At 34.4% G+C, this 19,147-nt stretch overlaps 1 protein-coding gene across 4 annotated transcripts in view; it reads left to right on the plus strand.

Moving 5' to 3' along the window:
• Positions 1–19,147, plus strand: part of LOC106462082 — a 110,534-nt gene that overhangs the window by 52,046 nt on the left and 39,341 nt on the right. For 3 of the 4 annotated variants that reach the window (XM_022389214.1, XM_022389213.1, XM_022389212.1), the window contains exon 4: positions 13,288–14,296. In XM_022389214.1, the coding sequence (XP_022244922.1) occupies positions 13,288–14,296 (1,009 nt within the window). Of the gene's footprint in view, positions 1–3,333; positions 3,693–13,287; positions 14,297–19,147 lie in introns of those variants that run through there. The other variant, XM_022389215.1, reaches the window with a different exon arrangement.

Genomic DNA, 19,147 nt, shown 5'->3' on the forward strand with positions numbered 1-19,147 from the left:
TATTGGCTCTCATAGTCTCTGATTCAGTCACGGGTCTGGTCCAGCGACCTAGACCCGTTTTTTTTTTGTGTCTAATCAAAACAACCCAAACCTTTCCAGAATTATTTTTTGGGGGATCCACATCAAGATTCTGGGTTTGCTCATGTGGCAGGTGTTAAAGTATTCTATCCATTACTCCCAGTAGCTCCCTCTTTCAAAGATTTATTTTTCCTTATCATCAAGATTATGAATTTTGGGGAAAAAGAAAAGACAGATCCACACCGTTTTTGTATTTGACACATGCTAATAAGATAGCTAGGTTTCGAGGAATTTTACCTCACATAAGTAATCATGGAGAGTGGCAAACAAATAAAGAGCAGGTATCTTGTCTTGATGAATTGTAATCTTTATATATGGTGTTTGGATTGTCTTTAAATTGAATTGTTGTCAAATAAAATTGTTTAAATTGTTATATATAAAGAAACGTGTACATCACAATAACACAATAAAGATGTTATCATTTAAATGATTAAGTTTTGAACCATTCTGATAGTTATCATTTGGAGTAATTATAAATGGAAAGAGCGACATAAAGCTCAATTTAAGTTCTTGGTAGCTCAACCCCGGACCCAGACAGATTATGCCAAATTGTCGTTACGTTACATATTGTAATAAAGTTTGGATGGACAGTGTTAAAAGAACAGTACCAAACTTTGTTATAATATTTTTCTGTTGTCCCTTTCTGTGCCAGAAAGATCTCTTCTACATCTACTTCTCTTTACATTAAAGAGACATATGGGGTTAATATTTTGGTGAAACTACCTACACCACCGATGAAGGTAATATGACCATATATTCCACTTTCCTTTAAAATGAACTCAACCATTTATCACGCTGTTGCTGATTTAATGTGTCATTTCTTATGGACATTCGGATAGGTGACTTAATGTTGTAATAATATATTAATATCTCTGTTTGGTAGAGTTTTGGCTTTAAAGGACTGCTTCTACTTTAAAATTATCTTAACCATTTATCACGCTGTTGCTGATTTAATGTGCCATTTCTTATGGACATTCGGATAGGTGACTTAATGTTGTAATAATATATTAATATCTCTGTTTGGTAGAGTTTTGGCTTTAAAGAAATCGTTTTGACGTTTGAAGAAATCTGACTCCCATCTGAATGACTGGGCAGAAATTCGTATAGATTTTAGCTTGTTGACCATGGGTGTAAGCATAAGTTTTTCTGGGATGAGGACAAAATCAAGGGACGATGGACCCGCCTTCAAAAGTTTTGTCATTACAGTCAAGAGAACAGGCAAGCTCCCACAGTCAGATTTGATGGTTTTAATATTTGTAAGGTTAATTTAAACCATACTGCAGACTTGCAGTTACATATACTCCATAATATTAAATTTTGATTTGTTCTTTTAGGTTTTTAACCCTGTAGGGTAATTTCACCCATGATACAATGTTGTCGTTTGGGCGCTTATGATATTGATACTTCTCTGTGTATGATACCAGCGGCAGGTTGACCCCAATCATGCTGTCTCATTGGATGTCTGCAAGACTGCGTCAGTCTCTTTGATAACCTGCTGCCGGTATTACCTGCAGGTGGCAACAGGTTGACCCCGATCACACTGTGTCAGGGCTCAGGGGATGTTGGCAAGACAGTGTCTATTTGTTTTGATGGCCTGAGTGAGAATTAACATGTCCAGTATCCAAGAAGCCATTATAGCGACGTTTCTCAATATTTAGCTACACTGTAGGTATCTAGAGATTTTAAGTAAAGCTGCTGACAAACCTGGCGACTTTTATCAGAATTAAAAATTAAATGTAAAAACAACTGTGTTTCTCATTTTCCAAGTGCCCCCCACTCGTGGACGGTTATTTGTTACCTTTGTTACGGTTCATGAGATATAACATGTATGCTCAGGGTGTTCGTTGAGCTGCTTCATGAGGCATCAAGTATGTACATTTGAAGCTCATCCAGTCATTAGTTCGACCTGCAGAATACGTAACATTTTCAAGGCCTCTGCACTTACACTATTATCTATCTGTTGTTCATGTTATCCCTCCGTAGGGTTAGAGGTACGGGATATAAATAGGATTTCATATGGTGTGTGGGCACAATACTGTGTTCAGTGATACATTTGTATAGATTACAGTTTATCAACCGAGAATCGCATTCGTTAACTCTTATAAGGTAGTTTGACGGTCCCGGCAGATTCCATGCCTAACAATTTACTAATTGAAGTCTGTTATAAATGTAACGCCTTCGTAACTCGTTCGTCTTGTAAGTCTTACGCTTGTATGCCATCATGCGCAGTTGTTGAAAGCCTGGGGGTAAGACAATATCGGAACAGGTACGTGGCTGGTGGAAGGTCATGGGTTTTACGTGTTTCGCAGCACGATTGTCTAAGTAAAATCAGGAATGTTAAGTGGATTGGCTTATTCGTCACTTCCGGTTATTAACTTGTCTCTGAAACCATATTTATAAATTGTTTATGCGTGTATATATATATATATATAACCGGTTTGAAGAGATTACATCTCAGGAAAAACAAACAACAGAAGAACAACTAAGACTGGGACTTAGATGAGGACTAACTTATCCTTGAAGAAAACCAGTTGCAGCTTTACAACGTACGAGCTCACGGATTTGTTCTGTAGTGAAGATATCTAGAGGAAGACGACTGTTAGCCATGGAGTGTAGTTTAAGTTGATACTGTCTATGATCGAGAATCAACAGGTGTTATGCCAATGTGAAGTAGAGGCTTTCTAAGCCATTCTGAAGTCGAATTTTGGTAACAACCGCTCCTCTTTGTAAGCTGTAATGATGTGGGCACGGAACGATTTACAGAGTTTTACTTCATTTATGAGATTTTCGGAACTACGTAATAATATATAAGCTAGCCGCTTAAGGTTCAGCTTTTGTTTTTATTTTCATCGCTTTATCATACTGAAACGAATTTGAAAGCGATTGACTGTAACAGAACAACGCTATTAAATCATCGCTGTATAGTTTTTCTTTTTTCACTATTAGCGAGTGAAGTGTTTTTTCTTCTTCTGTAAACGGTTAAGAACAGTCATTGTTGTCGGATTAAGCCTTTTCCCATCGAAAATTAATTGAGAATCGAGACTTCGTGATGACTGTTTTCGGAGATTGTAAAATTGTTATTGAAACGAAGAAATGAAAATGGTTGACTTATTTTTGCAACAGCAAAGCTAGGAGAGAATTGATTATCAGTGTTCGAACTTTTCTGTCCCCTAGATATTAAATAAATGGATCAAACTTTTCTAAATAGAAGATATCAGTAACGAAGTTCGGTTTTCCAATAGAAATGTACTGATTATCAGTGTTCGAACTTTTCTGTCCCCTAGGTATTAAATAAATGGATCAAACTTTTCTAAATAGAAGATATAAGTAGTACGAAAATCAGTAACGAAGTTCGGTTTTCCAATAGAAATGTACTGATTGATACCCCTCGTATCTTGTTCAGACGTTTCTCCTACTCAAGGTACAATAATAGGAATTAAACTGCCTATAATTACAAAAGTTTGTCTAAACACTTGTATAAATTCCACTCAAGTTTTGGAGCACAGAAGACAAAACGTAATCGTGAGAGTTGTAGGACAAAAATGATATCGTTGTTAGGATTCTTCGCTATTATTTCCTGGGTTTGGTGGAGTATTGTGTGTGTTCGTTCAAAGGTAACTTCATAGTTTGTTTACATAATTTTAATTATGCTATAATTCGTATTAACTTTTGATCAAAGTAACATACATACACATATGATGTTGAACTAGCTGTTCTTCAACATATTTCAGATATGTAAAGCTCTTTTTTGTAAAGTAAATGTTGTTGGGTACTTCCACTTTTGGACATGTGTTATGGTGATTTTTAACAATAATGTTAGGACGCTTTAGCGAAGCTGTGTTTTAGTAAACTAGCTATTGTTTAACTTTCAGGTTTTTGTGGTTCTGTCTTAGGAAACTGTTGGTTCACTTTCAGAAGTATGTGGTTCTCTTTTAGTAAAGTAACAGTTGCTTAACTCTCATATGTTTGTGGTTCTGTTTTAGGAAACTAACTCTTGGTTAACTTTGCTGTGTTTGTTGTTCTGATTTAGTAAACTCAGTGTTGGTTATCTTTCAGGAGTGTGTGGTTTCTTTCAGTAAAATAACTATTGGTTATCTTTTAGGTGATTGTGGTTTTAGTAAAATAACTGTTGGTTAGCTTTTAGATGTGTGTGTGGTTCTGTTTTAGTAAACTAACTGTTGGTTATCTTTCAGGAGTGTATGGTTCTGTTTTAGAAAACTAATTGTTGGCCAACTTTCAGGTATTTGTGGTTCTGTTTTATTAAACTAACTCTTGGTTAACTTTCAGGTGTGCATAGTTCTGTTTTAGGAAACTAACTCTTGGTTAACTTTCAGGTGTGTGTGATTCTGTTTTAGTAAACTAACTGTCGGTTATCTTTCAGGAATGTATGGTTCTGATTTAGTAAACTAACTGTTGGTTATCTTTCAGGAGTGTAAGGTTCTGTTTTAGCAAACTAACTGTTGGTTAACTTTGCAGTGTTTGCGGTTTTCTTTCAGTAAAATAACTATTGGTTATCTTTTCAGTGATTGTGGTTTTAGTAAAATAACTGTTGGTTAAATTTTAGGTTTTTGAGGTTCTCTTTTAGTAAACTAAGTGTTGGTTAACTTTCAGGTGTTTGTGGTTTTGTTTTAGTAAAGTAACTGTTGGTTAACTTTTAGGTGCTTGTGGTTTTGTTTTAGTAAAATAACTGTTGGTTAATTTTTAGGTACTTGTGGTTTTGTTTTAGAAAAATATCTATTGTTAACTTTTAGGTGTTTGTGTGATTCTGTTTTAGTAAACTGTTGGTTCATTGTCAGGAGTGTGTGGTTGTGTTTTAGTAACTAACTTTTGGTTAACTTTTAGGTTTTATGGTTATGTTTTAGTAAAGTAACTGTTGCTTAACTTTCAGGTGTTTGTGGTTTTGTTTTAGTAAAGTAACTGTTGGTTAACTTTCAGGTGTTTGTGGTTTTGTTTTAGTAAAGTAACTGTTGGTTATCTTTTAGGTGTTTGTGGTTTTGTTATAGTAAAGTAACTGTTGGTTAACTTTTAGGTGTTTGTAGTTCTGTTTTTGTAAAGTAACTGTTCGCTAGGTTAACTTTTAGGTGTTTATGGTTCTGTTGTAGTAAAATAACTGTTGGTTAACTTTTAGGTTGTTGTGGTTTTGTTGTAGTAAAATAACTGTTGGTAAACTTTTAGGTTGTTGTGGTTTTGTTTTAGTAAAATAACTTTTGGTTATCTTTTAGGTGTTTTTGGTTTTAGTAAAGTAAATTTTGGTTAACTCTCATGTGTGTGTGGTTCTGTTTTTGTAAAGTAACTGTTGGTTAACTTTTAGGTGTTTGTAGTTCTGTTATAGTAAAGTAACTGTTGGTTAACTTTTAGGTGTTTGTAGTTCTGTTTTAGTAAAGTAATTGTTGGTTAACTTTTAGGTGTTTGTGGTTCTGTTTTTGTAAAGTAACTGTTCGCTAGGTTAACTTTTAGGTTGTTGTGGTTTTGTTGTAGTAAAATAACTGTTGGTTAACTCTTAGGTTGTTGTGGTTTTGTTGTAGTAAAATAACTGTTGGTTAACTTTTAGGTTGTTGTGGTTCTGTTTTTGTAAAGTAACTGTTCGCTAGGTTAACTTTTAGGTTGTTGTGGTTTTGTTGTAGTAAAATAACTGTTGGTTAACTCTTACGTTGTTGTGGTTTTGTTGTAGTAAAATAACTGTTGGTTAACTTTTAGGTTGTGTGGTTTTGTTGTTGTAAAATAACTGTTGGTTAACTTTTAGGTGCTTGTGGTTTTGTTGTAGTAAAATAACAGTTGGTTAACCTTTAGGTATTTGTGGTTTTGTTGTAGTAAACTAACTGTCCGTTAACTTTTAGATGTTTGTGGTTCTGTTTTAATAAACTAATTGTTGGTTAACATTTAGGTGATTGTGGTTCTGTTTTAATAAACTAATTGTTGGTTAACGTTTAAGTGTTTGTGGTTTTTGTGGTTCTGTTTCAGTGAAATAACACGTGGGTAACTAATATTCATGTTTTAGCGAACACTAAGGAATGGAGCTAGCTGTACTTAAGATTATCTTGTATCGTGGATATTTAAGATGAATTGTATAGGTAAAAGGTATTAAGGGTAAATTTAAGTAGTAAAGAAGGTGTCACCTGTTTTAGCCACTCGAACCAGTAGTGTGTTGTTTGTCAGTTTACACTAAAATGACGTCACGTAAGGGACGTTTAACATATTGCAATTTATATTATCTTGACGGCCGTAAAACGTGCGTATGCTATGAGTCACGACAAGAATTATGTACTCTATAGCGTGACATATGAATTTCAAAATCAAGAAATAAAAATATTTGTTACTTTTAATTGTAGTTGTATTTACTCTTGAAACAGAACATTTTAGGGGACCCAGCGAAAGTACATGTAGTGTGTGTGTGTGTGTATATATATATATATATATATATATATATATATATATAGTGCAAAGTGTATACGTTACAAATTTATTATATTAGAATAACTTACTTCAAAGTAACTTCATAAATAATTTGATTATTCACTTAATGTAAACGATTTCGTTTAAGGTGTGGCCCACTAGTTATCATGTCCGACTGTGAACCTAAGGTTCCGTGTTGCGCTCCCTTTTTCTGCCAACAACAACAACAACAAATCATGCTTCGCACTTTGGGCTCGTATGTGTTATAAGAGTGACGATTATGTCCACCTATTCCAAATTTGATATCGTTGAACTCTCTTTTTCTATCTCTCGCGCGCACACTTATTTCCGGTTTGATTGGTGTAATTTTCGTGGCAGTTGAAACATGTCTATATAAATAATACGCTTGCGTTTGTCTCTCTGGAACTTTTCTCGATTAAATGCTACAAATCTCATATCATTAGTAAGGCCTTTGTCCGAGGAGTCCGTATTGCATATTGGCGTTTCCATTCAGAATTACCTTATATATTTTTTGCTTAGTCAAACTCTTTGATGACACGAGTATGCAACACGATGGCACAATGTCGTTGTCATCACGTGACGACTGGCTTCGATTTCAGCTTTAATTTATTTTATTTGCAAAGCATATCACACAAATAACCCGCGTGTAATTTCCTAAAAAAATGAACATTACACTAAATACAATTTCTATGGGCTTTCTCGACTTATTTAGGTCTAAAATACTCATACGCAGTTTATTCAAAACCATATGCTTATCACTTTGTGGACACCCATTCAGACGTTTCTCCATAATCAGCTAAGTTTGCTTTCACTACAATTTTACAGTTACTTTACTTTGCAATTATTCAGCTTCGGTTCGTTATATAGAGTACTATAAACACCTTTTAGCTACGTTTTTGTTAGTTTCTTTGTTTCGACTCATAAAACGTGTCATACACTGAACGTCATATAACTGTTTCATAGTCTGTACACTATTATGAATACCACTACTTTATTTTTTACTTTACGTTTAGTTTTGTTAAATAAAGCTAATTCTACGTCACTTTGTTTGTTTGACCGCGTAAATTTTTAGGCGTAGCTTGGCGACTCATAGAACATCTCTCTCTCTTTTTTTTCAAGTACAAACTTTTAGCTCATACTTCCGCCATTTCTTGGACGCTTTGAGATCTAATTACAATTTTGGACTCGGGAGGTCAAACCATTTGGACTGATGTATTTGACCACGCCCAAGGTCTCATAGATTAATCTACTCTAATCCTGCCTAAACGAATTTCAATTTGAGGGTATGCTGGTAGGGATCCTGATGAGTAATACAATTGAATCTGGTATGCACGCGCCCCACTCTTGGTATTGCTGGTGCACAAAAATATAGCTAATAAAAAGGAAAAAAAAGGTCTCATAGATTAATTTACTATAACCCTGCCTAAAATAATTTCAAGTGCCGCAGCTATTGAGGATTCCCTCTTGTTTTCAAATAGACCAAGATTTATTAATCTAACATATAATGGCTGCAAATAAGCGTATCTTAAATGGCGTGCGTGAAAATTATAGAATAAGGAAAATTCAAGCGAAGGGCATGAAAACTACCACAAATGTTTTGCGAGTTGCGGATAGTATCAGGCAGGAGGTAGCACTGCCTATGTATGGATACTCGGATTGTTCATCGAAATGGTATTTTAAATATCTCCTCAATAGATCATCAGAACTTTACAATATTGTACACTGTTTCTTATTATGACAATATCTATGTAATGACTGAGTCACAAGTTCTGGGAATGTCTGTAAATATCATAGTAAAAAGTTTGAATTTCTCATCTTCTTCCTGCTGTTCTTTTTATTACATAACTTAAAAACCAAAACAATAGTGTGGACCAGTTTCACCGATGTGAAATAGTTTCAAACGGAGTATCTGCTTTTAATGATGTTATCATTACCCTTTGAAGTTAGCTTTCTTACAAGTATCTGGTGTTCCTTTAACAGGGCGAAACAGGAATTACCAGCCAATAAAAGCTAAACAATAAATATTACAGTTGGAATATCATTGTATTTAGAAATTTGTTATAAATACAACCTTTGTATGTCTGTCGAAACACTGTTTGCATTGTTTTTGAAGGATTGATATCAGCCATCCCTACCTTTACTTCCCTTTTTGAAACGTTTTTTTCATTACTTGTTTTACAATATTTTCCGGATTACAGTTCATGTTTGTGTAAATGTAGGTACTTACACGTACGGCATCATTTGTCATAACAAATGCTTACCTTCAGACCTTTTTTTTTTTCAGTTAAATTTTGCACGTTAAACGTTTTTTAATGTTCTTTTGTTGCACTCGATCGTGTATTTTGTTGTTTTTTTTTTAGTCATAAGATTCCTAAGATTTTGACTTTGTTTTAATATTTCAATATTTGTGCAGTTTACATTAATTATGTTTTAACTATTTGGATTGTGTGTTAATAAGAGATCTACTTTTGATCAAATTCCGTACATTTTTTGTTTTGGTTTCTGTAATCCTAGATCAGTGTATCTCAACCGAAAAGCTACTGCGCTCCGATATATATATTTGAATATTTCACCGCGCCCCATTAACATTAGTTACAATATATGCGTACAACAATTAGTGCCCTGGCAAATAATAATCCGTGCTCCCGTATCGGGTAGGGCCCCGTCGGTTGGGAAACACTGACCTACATTACAGAGTTGACGTCCTAACATTGAGTAATACCGTCTTGTCTATTTCCTTTACAACAGGCCCGGCATGGCCAGGTGGTTAGGGCGCTCGACTCACAATCTGAGGGTCGCGGGTTCGAATCTCCGTCACACCAAACATGCTCGCTCTTTCAGCCGTGGGGGCGTTATAATGTGACGGTCAATCCCACTATTCGTTGGTAAAAGAGTAGTCCAAGAGTTGGCGGTGGGTGGTGATGACTAGCTACCTTCCCTCTAGTCTTACACTGCTAAATCAGTGACGGCTAGCGCAGATAGCCCTCGTGTAGCTTTGCGCGAAATTCAAAACAAACAAACAATCGTTTATAACAAAGTAAACGGATTAGGCTTTTTAGTTGACTATAAGCTGCAATAACCATATTACTTATGGCTCTTCGTATAGTATCAGATGCGCAGGAGCATGGGCACAGATACAACTAGTGAGATATTCATAATATAACCTGTATACATAAATATAACTCACCATGGGCGCCAGCAGGAAGGGGCAAGAGGGGGCATTTGCCCCTTTATATTTCACAAAAAATTGCACGTATTATGATGTAAACTTAACATCGTAGTTAAACTAAATCTTTTTAGTAATTTTTATTAAAACTCTAAATTTGTGTTTGCGTTTAAGCACACATAACGCAAATTATTTTAGTCTGTTGACTTACAGTGTACTGATCCCTTACATACATGTTTTGCCCACACTCCGGGAAACATTTCTGTGGGCACCCTTGTGCAGGAGGCATTCGAAGTTCTGAACTCTTGTATTATCATTTAAGCACTTCGGACTAATGATGAGCTTTTGGATCATATAATTAGGCGCGAAATATAAAATTTTCATTTAGGTATTATAACTTGATTTAATTCATTTAACCTTATACGTCATTTTAATATATGACTTACAATCAGTAAAATTCTCCTTGCTAACGTGTACGGAATATTTCTTTTAATGTATCCAGAGTGAGATATAAATAAGTGTGGGAATTGCTGGTTTATAAAAAAAATATCCGTTTTTAAAGTGTCATTGCCCCCATATTTAAATTAATATATACAATCACTGTATTGTTTTATAAGCGTTTTTAACAGCGAATTTAATTTTGGGATTTAGATAATTTAAAAACTGACTAAAATTTTACCAGTTTAAATCTTCATTCAAAGTAATATTACTACAACGGAATTCACGTGACGCTGGTAACACATAATGAGTATCTAGAACGGTCGTGAAGGCTCGAGTGTTTGCCAGACGCCCTCTATTTTGTATATATATATATATATGACCGGCAAAAAGTGACGAGAGAGAATAATTGCAGATATAGAGACAGATAATTGAGTCAAGTGAGCAGTACTGACCTTAAGTATAGTGCGTAAATCGTTGTGAATTATAGCGTGTGTTTAAGTTAAAGTGACCGTGGAAATTCTGTGTATTGCAAACTTGTATTGAGAAAGAATAAACTAGTTTTATTTAAGAAAGGACTTGTATCACTGAGGTTCCTCGGAAGAATTTATACTGGAAATTAACAAACGACCAGAGACGTAACAATAATAAACCAGTCGTCAGTGTTTCTGTGTCAATGTGACACAAGTTACGAGCTAACATTTCAACCCATATTTTGGTCAAATAGTATACATCTTCTAAGACACCAGTTACTAAAATTACATAGGTAGGTTTAATTTTATATCTGTGGCGATTCCTATTATTTGGTGGTAAAAATCATTATTATAGGTAAAAAATTACTTTTCGAGAAGCTTCAACTAAAATTTCTTTAGTAATTCTGAGATGCAAAAGTTCTGTATAACGTTCAGAAAAATAGTTTATAGCTACAGTTCATGTACAATATTAGTCAATAAAGGGACTGTATCTAATTAAACTTGAGTTATGACTCAAATTCACTAGGCAAGTTTGATGTAAAGTCTAAATCACCTCGCGCATAACTTGTAAAAGGTTTTAACAGTTCATCCACAAAGGGAATAATAAGATGAGTAGAACTTTTATGTGTTAGAACAGTAGGTCTACTAGCGTAACTTGAACATTCAAAAAGTTGTACCTAATCATTATTGAAAACACGCATTAATAATTGTTATGGTGAGAATTCACTTTTCAAGCTGGCAAAGCATGATTGTAATTAATTTATTTGTCAATAGACGTTAATCTGTTAGGGAGTGTACATTCTTCTAATTATTACAAATCCCTAAGGGACTAGATATAGAATGCAGTGTTAAAAATATAAGTGGTCTAATACTAATGTCTTCTGACAAGTAAATTAATTTTCAGCCGTGAATGCGTTATAATTTTCGGTCAATCCTCTATTCGTTGGTAAGTAGTAGCTCAAGAGTTGGAGGTGGAAGATGTGGCTAGCTCACTATTCTATAGACTGTCACTTCGAAAGTACGGATGGCTAGCGCAGACAGTCAACAAACAAAACTGTAGACTAGAAAAAAGACAGCTCTTCTAGAACGCTCGTCGCCAATCCTCGAGCCATTATTGTCAGCTGAATGGTGGGATTTGGCCGTCACTCACAGTTCAAAAGTGCGGAGTGCGGTAACGGGACCTTCGGTTTCACAATTCCTGTAATGTCCTCGCACAATTCTTGAATAAATAGGGTTTACCAAGTTCTTTTATATTCTACTTTTGGACTTGTTTTGCTGAAAATTAGTGTAGAATGTTATAACGTTGTTGCCATAATAGTTTAGTGGACTGTTTTCATCTACTTCATCGTTGGTGTATGTCTTTATTTATATATTTTTTCCACAGCGTAATATATGGTTGTTACTTATCTACATTTTTAAAAGAGAAGGGACAAGAAATATATTTAACATTGGCCTCTTCGGTTTCGTGTTCTTTGACATAATATCTACGTGTACTATTTTTAAAGAAGTCGTGTTTTTGTCTCCCAGTTTGTATTATTTATTTCTTCTTCCTTGCAATTTTCATTCCATTTTCAGCTTGGTCTTGTTCGTTTGTTGTTAAAATATTTGTGATCTTGTCATCGTCATCTTTCTGTATTTCTGCTAAGTAGTGACTTGGTCGTATCTTTAAAGTTTTAATTTCAAGCTTAATGTTTTCAATTTCAAGTTCTTTCCTATTTTTATTTTCTCGTTCGCCTAGTGATGAGTTGACCTCTCTTTTTCTTTTGAAACTTTTTTTCGGAACAAATGGTGGATATTGAGTTAAACACCCCGTATAAATTTTGGCTAAATGTTTAGCTTTATAAGCCATCAAAAAATCTCGTTTGTTTTTTATCTTATTAAGCGTATTTCTCCAGTTTTTCTCTTGGGAAATTCATGTGGTCATACTTCAGCGTAGGTTAAATAATCCATAAATATGAAGGTAACCCTATACGGTTTTACCAAAAACATTGATGCGAAACTTGCGACACTGTAGTTATGATATTAACAAAGTCATTCAATACAGATGTATGGGAAAATTCAGACCTCGTTATCAGCATTATCAGAACTTGCATGTTAACATCTCTGTTATCATACACAAAGTAATGGATTTCTTTACTGAATTTTTTCAGATACTGTTGAAATTTACATTTGTTATTAGCCAAACACAAATTTACATATTAAATCACATATTTTGGTTGCTGTCTATTTTTAGAAAATATAACCTTTAAAAATATTTTTATGCCATGGTCTGGTGGGAGGCCTGCATTTAGATTGTTATTCCAATACCATGGTGCCCGTTGTCATGATTGGAATGCTTACAGGTTAATGTAAAATATTGCAAGGCTTTGATTGCATCATATACAAAGGTAACAAAATAAATAAGTACGAGATAGGATAATTCAAACCTCATGGTGACCTAAACATTTATATATTTACCTATCTATTGCTATTGTGTGAGATACTATTCCTGCAATATTTTTTAGTTGTCAGAATTTTTTGTTTGTTTACTTACGGGTAAAGAAAACGTTCGTTTCGAGCAGTGTATGTTTTAGTGATTCATTTAAAATCTCGTGTGTAGTTATTTCACTTCAGACGTTATCAAGTTTGTTTACAAGATTTCAAAAATTTTTAATTCATGTGCTGCTTAGAAGGTTTAAGTGCTACAAGTATACACTTGTTTATCTACTTCCATTGCAGCAAGCCATCCGTTCTAAAGAAGATCAGCTTCTCATCACCAAATCTGATTCTTCTGAAGACCTAACGCGCGACAACCCAACCAAAGAAAATACACCAGTTTATGAAGAAGTTTCTGATAACCAGGTTTCCGTCCATTCTAGTGGTTTTAGAGAAAGTCTTGAGTTCTTCCAAAGCCAAATAAAGAGGAATGTTAAAACGGAAGGAAAGCAAGAAAATTCTTCTGTTTCTTCCTCAAGCAGGTCTGAATTCGTTGTGAGAAAACCTACAGAAAAATCTGTCAGTAGAAATAGTTGTCAGTCGGCACCTTCTACCAACGTAGATAGCATTCTACAGAGTGTAAGACTCATTCGCGCAACTCAGTTCAGTGGTGGTGGCAATGCCCCTTGTAGTGATTCAGAACAGTCAGATAAAGAAAATCTTTCTCCCGATGAACCATCAAGCGTATCGAAACAATCTATTGAATTAACCCCTTTTGCCATGCTCCAAAAGACTCGCCGGCCTGGTGCTGTTAACCATTCGTTAGGAAAATCTTCATGTGCTGAAGATCTACGGTGTGATGCAGGAGAAACTCCAGAAAGACGTCCCGATGTGGAATCCGATCTCGATTCCCAGGACTTTGTGGTGCATAATAATACATTTTATGGCCAAGATATTGCCGAAGAATTATTGGAGGATGCTTACAGCTCAGTTAATGAAGATGGAGAACAACATGAATATCACGTGCAACATCCAGACGACCACGTGCAAGCGCCAGACACTCCTTCTCCCGATTATGATAGTTCAGAAGAATACAATATTATAAGTGGTACAGATGGTGAACGCGATCCTTTCTATGACGAGGACGACAATGACTTTATTGATAATAGTGCATCTTATCTTACTGACCCTCGACGCTATGTATATTATGCGGATGAAAAAGAATTAGAAGTTATACCTGAAGAAGATGAAGAAGAGTTTGAAGATGAAGATATAGAAACAAGTGGTGAAGTGCATTCAGATTACTGTGAAGGTAAGTTTAGTTTCATTGTGGTATTTTGTTTCAGTTTACCTAAATATATATATATATATATTATAAGATTGGTTTATAATATGCGTCAGTTTTTGTTTTTTTATTGGTGTTCTTCACTGTTTTGCTACAGGTTTCTTGATCAATTTTTGTTTTGCTTGATTGTTATTAATGTGATACTTCCAGCATGTATCACGTGTCTTCTATTAGAAAAAATAATTCTTACAAGACACCTATTAGTCTCTTTATCCTTCCAAGTTTCAGAATTCAGTATTTATTTAGAAACCCTTGTGAAAGGGTTTTGAAATCTACTTAAAAATAACATCAGGTCCTAAATTAGTGGTAGAAACACCAAAGAAAACCTTTGTAACCTGACATTTTCTGGTACGCTTAATTGTACGGCTGGTACATTTATTACACTCTCTCTTCATATTGTTACGACAGCGGGGGGTCACGTGACGCTGGTAACACGTCATATTCCCGAAGGTTCCTGAATGCTCTAGCGTTTACTAGATTTCGGTATTCTTTTATATATAAGACGGTCAAGACGTGACGACAACAATGTAATGCTGTGTAATTTAACTGCGGACAGAGAGAGAATATTGTTGAGTCGAGCACGTGAAACGTTCGTTGTGAATTATAGCGTTTGTTATAGCGCGACTGTGGAAATTAAGTGTATTGCAAAGTTGTATTCAGAAAGAATAAACCAGTTTTATTTAAGAAAGGACTTGTGTCGCTAGTTTCACCGGAAAGAATTTTTACGGAAAATTAACTAACGAACGGAGACGTAACAATATTTAATGACCAGAATCCACCACTGTCAGAATATATTTATTTTCTTCTGTTTCAATTGGATCTAGTGCTACTGTTTTTACATGTCTAATGTCAAAATCCACCACTGTTAGAATATATTTATTTTCTTGCTCTGTTACTAGAAGTGTTCTGGTAACATTGGCAATAAATGAGCTACAGGGTTCACTAATAACTGGTAAGTTAGCAACTGGACTTTTTATTTTCATGCCCTTACCAGCTAGTTGACATGTTGGACAGCTCTTTACATAAAAGCCTCTATGCCTCTATATCTTCCGGCCAGTGCCCCCACTGGCACGTCTGAAGGCTTATAACGTTAAAACACTTGGTTTTGATACCCGTGGTGGGCACATCACAGAGAGTCTATTGTGTGGCTTTGCGTTTAAAAACAAAACAAGCAAAATTCCGGTCAATAGTAGCTTTTACTGATCCCATCTTTCGTTTTAGCTATGCCTAAATATCCAGCCAGCATTGCATCATGCCCTAACCTATAGTACTGTCTGTCTAATTACTTTGGGGGTACCATTTGATCCCTGCCAATTATTGCATCACTACCATTACACTTACACCTCAACACTCCATCTCACCAGTAATAATAATTTTTCTCAAGTTTAGTTACTTCTGATTTCTCTACTACGTCTTCACTTCTCCAAACTCTCATCTCCTAAATGCTATTTTATTATTTGTTTTCAATCCATATTCTCTATTATAAAAACACTTGAAAATTAATCATAATTTGTTTTATTTATTTAATGATTTATTTCTTCATTAACTTCAGTTTTCTCTAATCGCACTTGTTATCTGGCTAATTAGTGGTGTATTTTGCAAACTCATTACCAAGCAAAACCGAAAGTGAAATATCATCCGCCACCCCTACGACTGTCTATTTCACCTTCGAAAGTTCGACATTTCAATATGACTTTAGCTAGCAATGAATTATATCAAGCTTTTCTCGCTAAACCCAATTAAATATAAAGTATTACCTGTGAGTTGATTATCTTTTACTGACACTTTTCTCACCAGAATTTTTTAACTACCAGTATCCTTTAAGACATTTAACACTTGTTCATCTGTCGTCACCTCTTCTAAATATTTATTTGAGATTTTTTCTTTCGTCAATATAACTCATTACGTTCTCCTTTCTATCCACAGTTTTCTTATTTTGCTTACAGAATTTACCTATATTCCCAGCTTGGTCACGTATAAAACAGTCTGGCAGACGTTGTAATAATCTTATTTATAAAATCAATCCTCAGGGAGTGCTGATCCAGTTTTATTGATTTATTTTATGTACTTCTACTATTGAGTACCAGCTGATTTTCACCTACCCTCAACCTAATATATTTCTTTGTCACTACATATGTATCTGCTAACGTAACCGTTTCGTGTATATTTACTGGCTTCCTATCTTTTAACCATATTACTTACTAAATTTTGGTAAATTTATCAAAATTTGCTCTTGCAACATAAAATCTACAATTTTGTTAGCGTCTCCAGTACAGTTATATACTTAATATTTGATACTGCTGTACAGAAACTGTTTCCTGACTTTAAACCTAACACTAACAGTAACACTAACTTTGCTGCCTGGTGAGTCTGGGTATAGTTGTTTACTTCTAATTGAGTTTAAAACTAGATATATGTTATTTTACCATTCAGAATATCATGTTTTAGCATTTAAATTTTTATTACATAAAAGAAAGCCTGAACTAAACTACAACTAATAGTATAACTTCAACAATTTAATAAAACAAGGGGTTTTAGATAAAGTAAAGTTTCTGTACCGTTTTATGAAGCTCCTTAATTACTTCATCACATCTGAGACAACGTGGTAGAGGCAAAAGCATCCTGAAAAATAAACCAATAACACATTAAAATCCATATTGTATATTGTATATTTATAGCAAAAATGTCAAAATAGCTTGCCTTTGTTTATGAAATAATAATGTAAATATAAAACAAACTATTTGATATATTAGTGTATTTTTCGCATATTTTTTCCATGAACAATAAAGACTGCAATGGCGAAACATTAAAAAACAATAGGTCTAACATTTGTGAAAAAAACTGAGTAAACTTTAAATATTTTTATTTTTAAATTCCATTTCATTTATTCATATTGGATTGTAAATCAGAGGTGAGAAAATAGCATTTTAGATCTACCTTTTGTCTCCCAAGAAGCCTTTTATATAATACCAGAAGTCATCAGGTAGGTTGGACGATGATAGATCTGAAATGCTATTTCTAAACTCGTGATTAAGAATTTAGATTTTCACAAATAAAGTTTTTTTTTTTTCTTATTGTGTGTGTTCGTTGTTCAAGATTATTTATGGAAACCTTTATATAAAATCAGTTGAAACTTATTTCTATTCTTTTCGACTATAAGGTACTTTACAAATGACTCACGAAACTTAACTTGTTTGCCCTAAGTCGGAAATTTGTTACGACATCTTATCAAACATAAGATAAGAAACATTCTCGATATGTTTTAAACACACCCAGGGATATCTCATCTTGGTATCTACGAGACATGACTCATATTTTTGCGAGGTATTAATTCGAGAAATTCATTATTATTTTTTCTAAAGGTAAAAAGTAAATGATTTTTTAATTATAGAATATGTAATTAATTGATGATTAGTAAGAATAAGATTGACGACGACAGCGCTACCTATACGCATCTTTCTGAAAAGAAATAGCTAAACTTGTAACACTACCGAAAAATGGTCAAACCAAGTTCATTTTTACATGAATGCAAGCCATTTCACCATCTCTTCGTTTAATATTGTTAATGAAAAAATATGTAATATTCATAGTTCTTAAATTTTGAGAGAGCTGAAAATAATCAAATAACTGAGATACAACTACTACATTGGTTAAAACTACCTGGAAACGTATTTAACATCAAGTATTGTTTTTGTTATTGTTGAATTACGTTTGAGAACATATAAATCAATGAGAAAACATTTAAGATATACAAAAATCTCGTTCACATTTTACAGAAATAAAACGCGAAAATCGCACTCACTTTACGGAGTCTGGAAGTGGAGTGTCTAGATACAGATTCTCCTTTTTATAGCGCTGGATGAATTGACGAATAGTCATTTTACCAATTATATGTCCACCTTTACGCGATCGAACGTTCATAAATATTGTGTAAGCTTGTGGAAGTGCAGCAATGTTTGCATCAGGTAGTCCATATAGATTGGCAGATTGGTCAAGGGCAGAAGAAATAACGACAGGTGAACTGGGTATAACGAACTCATTGTAGAATTTGGTGACAGAAGGATACCCTTTATGAACATCAATCTTTTTCTTTGGAAAGTGCGATCCTAAATGCTCCATGTGACCAGGCCATCGACTCGGTTCTTCTTCTAGATTAACGCCTAATCGTGTCCGTTCTTGTTTTTCTGTCGAAGCTAAGTTTTCTTCAAAATCCTTTTGATCATCATCTTCACTCTCAATACCCCAAACTACTGGATATATTATGGACAGAAGTGCAGTAAAATAGACCAGTAGAATCAGTGGACAAACACGTGTCATAGCTTCTAGAGACAACTTCAATGCTTAATTTAACGTTACCAGTCAAGAAAAGATAGATGCCGTGTTCGTCAAGTTTTATGAATAGAATTACTTACACGTCATTAATTCCCCCACCGTATGCTGTGCTACATTTTAACCGTGAGAGAGTGTGCACGTGTTCGTTTGATAAACGTTGGTGAGGCGGATATATAAAAATACTATGCTGATAAAAAGTACAATAGGCAGTCGATGAGAACTTCCAACGTTTGAAGGAGTTTAACAAGTTGTGTTAACAGACTGTAGATTATGATATCAAACTATCTACGCGTCTTTATTGAATACGAGTCGTTGTTTATTAAAAACTGTTGTAAAGTACAGAAACAAGGAGGTACCCCGTTGTTTATTAAGAACCGTTGTAAAGTACAGAAACAAGGAGGTACCCCGTTGTTTATTAAGAACCGTTGTAAAGTACAGAAACAAGAAGGTACCCCGTTGTTTATTAAAACCGTTGTAAAGTACAGA

This window comes from Limulus polyphemus, unplaced genomic scaffold (genome assembly GCF_000517525.1).
Source record: "Limulus polyphemus unplaced genomic scaffold, Limulus_polyphemus-2.1.2 Scaffold1089, whole genome shotgun sequence".
NCBI lineage: Eukaryota > Metazoa > Arthropoda > Merostomata > Xiphosura > Limulidae > Limulus > Limulus polyphemus.